General features: G+C 36.6%; 1 protein-coding gene across 1 annotated transcript; it reads left to right on the top strand.

The window, feature by feature from the left end:
* Positions 1–2,575: 2,575 nt before the first annotated feature.
* Positions 2,576–3,956, top strand: CBG08185 (the record flags this gene model as incomplete). Its single annotated transcript, XM_045238737.1, has 2 exons — positions 2,576–2,597; positions 3,766–3,956. 2 exons carry the CDS (start codon positions 2,576–2,578, stop codon positions 3,954–3,956), a joined length of 213 nt encoding a protein of 70 aa, XP_045093705.1.
* Positions 3,957–4,617: the final 661 nt, after the last annotated feature.

Below are 4,617 nucleotides of genomic sequence, written 5' to 3'. Positions count from 1 at the left end.
CATTGATTCCACAAAATCCAGTTTCAGGGTTGTAATATGCATCGTCTAGTTTGATTTCCGATTTTTTAGTTTCTTTGGTAGAGGGTTTGATGGATTTTAAAGTACCTCCACTTTTTGAATTGGGAATTATTTTGCATTTTTTCGTTTTGCATACTACACATTTTCCCCTCAACAACTGCTTGTTGTTAATGCTCAAAATCTGAGATATGTCGGTAGTATCTGTACTGATCCGACATTTGAAACAATACATTTATAAACAAAAAATTTGCTGAAGAATATGTGAGATTGAAATTGGTGTTAAGAATAGAATTCTCAAAGCGCCAGCGGAGCGCTAAAGGGGCGATGACCAGAAGAGGGTTGATGGAGGACCCAGGCGGTTTCGGGAAAATGGGTGGAAAAGGAGAGTTATTTTAAAATGACAGTTTTGATTGATTAATGGTATTATCCTTAGAGATTGATATGAAATTTTGACAAAAGTGGTATTAATTAGAGGCGGTCTAAAAACTGTCCTAGAGCGTTACTTTTTATACTACTATTATGGATATGCCACATTTAGTGATGACCCAAATTCTGGACAACGCTGGTTTTCTAGCAATGTAAGTGTTTTTGGATAATTGGATTACTGTAGACGCAATTTTCAGTCTGAATCTTCGAAAAACGTGTAAATCCTTCCGAAATTTCATTGATGACGTCAAGCCGATGAATGATTTGAAGATTGTTAATATATTTCTTGGACACCGATTGCTGAAAGTTTATTTAGGTTTTGAGAAGAATTCAAACTTGAAAATTGGAGGGATGAATGTGTTTTATGAGGAAGGAAGAGAAGAAAACAGTTGTGTGGTTTCCAAAAACTCAGTGGAATTGGTAAAAACGGATGGACACTTTCTGAATGTATTTTTCGACGATTTCGAGCCCATTCTCAAAAATCAAAGTTCCAAATTAACTGATCTAATAATCAAAGTTGATTGCCGCACTTATTCGGATGCTCAAAGTACTTTTCCTCAATCAAAATCTCAAACGGCTTTATCGCATTGTCTGTGCTCTCGAAGGAAAAAAACCGAGAGAATTTTGAAAATGATAGAGGAAGAAAAAGACCATCAACATAAGAGAACTGCAAACAAAATGATGGGTAGATTTGAGGAAATTCTGCTATCGAGAACGGTTGCACTCGAAATCGAAAATCTTAGTCTAACACTTCTTGAATCGTCACAATTGTTTGGAATTTTACGTCTTACTAAAACAAATGTATTCATGGGAAATCAACCGATTAATTTCGGCTTCCGCGGTGGAGTAAGCACTCTACCACTCGACGCGATTCCAAAATTCGAAACGTTGAAAACTTTGGATGTTCTTGAAATTTATTGCTTTGTGACTACAAATACAATCTCAGACTTTTTTGACATTCCCGAACTTTTTCTGTGGCGTGCCAGCCTTTCTGGAGAGGATATTTTGAGTTTCGTTTCATTCAGAAAACTATGCTATGTATTAATTAATATCATCAAGTTTTCTTTGTCTTTTTTAGTATTCCCAGCTTTTTTTTTTTGCCGCGCCTTCGTTCAAGCAAATTCAAGCAAAAGTTATGGCCGTTTGAAAATTTATGTTTTCAGTTTTGACCTACCAGAAAAATTTTGGTAGATCAAAAAATATGTCAGCGTACTGCCCGTCCCATATGGGCACTAATGCAAGAAAGTACTCCCCGATAGCTCAACTATGAAAAAAGTTATTACCAAAAAACAAATTTCAAAAAAAAGTTTGTATGGCGCGTACCGCCTTTGGGGTGGACCAAATCAAAAATCTAAAAGGGGTATGTCCCCCTAATTTTTTGCAAGCTATCTAATCTGAAAGTTTGGTCCAATTTGGGCTTGGTGCCACCCTCGGTCTCACGCCAAATAGCGCAGGCTGCGCCTGCGCCTGAGCCTAGCTTCTCTGCGTCTCACTTGGCAAACAAACGTCTCTAAATTCCTTCAATCTAGACAGAACTAAGTGAAAATTTCAAAAAATATAAACCGAATCTTGCTTATGAGATTCTGCAAGTTTCATCTGAATTGAATAATTTTGAAGAGAGTTATGAGTGTTTGAACATAAGAGACGCAGACAACTAGAGTGTCTAGCTTCTCTGCGTCTCTTCAATCGGCTATAACCTGCTTCAAATTGGTCAGCATTTGATGAAATGTTTCAGGATATATCAAGTAAATCATCTTTCCCAACTTATGAAAATTTTATAAAGTTTCTATTACTGAGAAAAGAGTTATGCGTCTCAAAAGATAAGATACGCAGACAACTAGAGTGTCTAGCTTCTCTGCGTCTCTTTTTGGGTCATTTCCCTGTCAAAAATGATTCAAGTTAAGAATTTGTATTCGAAAATTCAAAAAAAAAAGTTTATTCTCGAAATTCATCAATTCTTCGTCTTGTCTTGACCTGCAACATTTGCCGAGCTTACTTTTATGATCTGAAATTTCGAAATAAATAAAAATAGAACGATTTAAAAAGATTTTTACCCGAGAATTTTTTGGGGGTTTACAAAACATCCCTTTTACAGTATCCCGATACTGTGAGGACATGATGAAACAGAAAAATGGGGAGTGGAGGCATTGAAAGTGACAAGGTTCTTACAGATGAAGGTGAGTGATCCAAGCAGGTCTCTGGAATTTTTTCGAACGGATTTTAAAGTGGTAGGCGCCCAGAACTTATACTCACACCCATGTCTGATCTTTTTCGGTAAAGTCTCCAGAAGTATCCGATAGCTTAGCCGTCTTAATTTGAATCAATAACCCAACTAAACCAGATAATCCCTCGGATAACATGAAACAAACAGTCATTGCTAATATCAATTTCGTTGTTTTATCCGATCGATCACTCAATGAATTCTTCTGAACATTCTCTCGCTTTTTCTTAATTGATCTCAATCGGAATAGCAATGCAATTGTGAGAATTGGATATAAAACAGCTAGAATAAACTTCATAAACGGGTCCCAGGAGTCTTGTTTGAATTGTAATTCCGCATAATTCGCCGGGAATGACCAATATGTTCTTTTTGAATTTTTTGTGTTCTTTGTAGAAGTAGCATCTGGAATGATATATAGACAACAATTAAAAATCCCTGGTTTTCGTTACAGTATCCCTCATGTTCATGGATTTTTTATTGTGCCTAGGAAAGTCCTTATCTTGCCCTCGCGCTTATATTATTACTGTTAAGACCTTAAGGAGCCTTAATCACCCATCAAGGACACCAGGCCAAGACCATCAAGAGAAGGACATCTTGCCCTTACCTTGTACTTACCTTGCTGTTGCCTGAAAATTGCAAGAAAAGTTCCAAATTTGGAAATTCTGAAAAAACAATGGAAAATGGGAAATGTTCAATTTTTAAATTTATAAAAAATCTATTTTCATACTTTTTCCAGCTGGTCGCGATGTATTTGCACTTGGTCACTGATAACAAAAGCGCCTCTCGGTTTTAAGAAAAGAAAAGATAATTTTCATTTATTCTGTTTTTCACTTCCTTTCCGCTTTCTCTTCTTCACTTTGGAATACACCATTTTGCTTCTTTTTTTGCGTTTATGCAGAATAATTTTAATTTTAAAAAGACCTTTTGTCGAATACACATAGCTAAACCACTACTTTTTTTGATTAGAAATGGCACTCCCAATTTTGATATTTTTCGCAAAATTTCCCAATTATCTGAATTCTTTTCTCTAATAGTTTTTCTTTTTTCTTTAAACTGATTAAAACATTCAAACATCCTAATCTTGCTCTCCATGTTTTCAGATCGAGTCGATTTTGTTATTGTGAGAAGAATCATGTCTGCAAGATTTACACACAAAGAAGACAACGCGTTACTGCTTTATGTCTTGAGACACTCAGAAGACCTCAAAGATGAAGTATTCGAGTCCGCAACAGAAGATGAAAAACTGACTGGGAGAACAGGAAAAAGTCTCAAAAAGAGGCGAGTTTATTGAACGACAAAAGTCACATTTTTTTAATTTGTCGTTTACAGATTCAAAAAACTATGCTCCGCAATTTCGATTCCTGCGTCTACAGATATCAAAGAGGAAGATGCATTGAAGCTGGCGAAATTCTATGATGTGATATTTTCACGCCGTGATATCGAGAAGTAATTGTTCCCGTAGTAACATAAAATTGTAGTTTAATTTTTTCCAGATTTCGAAAAAATTACGAAATCAGTTTACGCTATGTTATCCATAGTTATCAGCTGAAAGAATCGGAAACTGAAAGTGAAGGAGAGGAGGAGAGTGGAGAAGGAGAGGAGGAGAGTGAAGGAGAGGAGGAGAGTGGAGAAGATGAAGACGAAGAAGAAGAAGAAAGTGATAAGGAAGAAGACAAGGCCATACAAAATCTAGGAGAAGGTTTTAAAAATGTCAAATTAGATGACAAACCGTCAGAAGAATAACTTGAAATATTGTTTGTTTTTGATTTTCAATATTCACGTAAAAGTTCCATAGTTGCAAACGGGCCGGCCCGGGCAGGTGGCGGGCCGGCAGATAACTAGATCAAATCTCGACAGGGCCCATCACGTCTGTAACATTTCAACCGGATTCCGGTCCATTAACATGCCGCGGGCCGGGCTAGAATGGCAAATTTGGCCAAAATCGGGTTTTT

The sequence above is a fragment of the Caenorhabditis briggsae genome (genome assembly GCF_000004555.2).
Source record: "Caenorhabditis briggsae complete genome, chrX, whole genome shotgun sequence".
Taxonomy (NCBI): Eukaryota; Metazoa; Nematoda; class Chromadorea; order Rhabditida; family Rhabditidae; genus Caenorhabditis; species Caenorhabditis briggsae.
The sequence above is the reverse complement of the archived record's forward strand: the minus strand, read 5'-3'. Positions and strand labels throughout refer to the sequence as shown.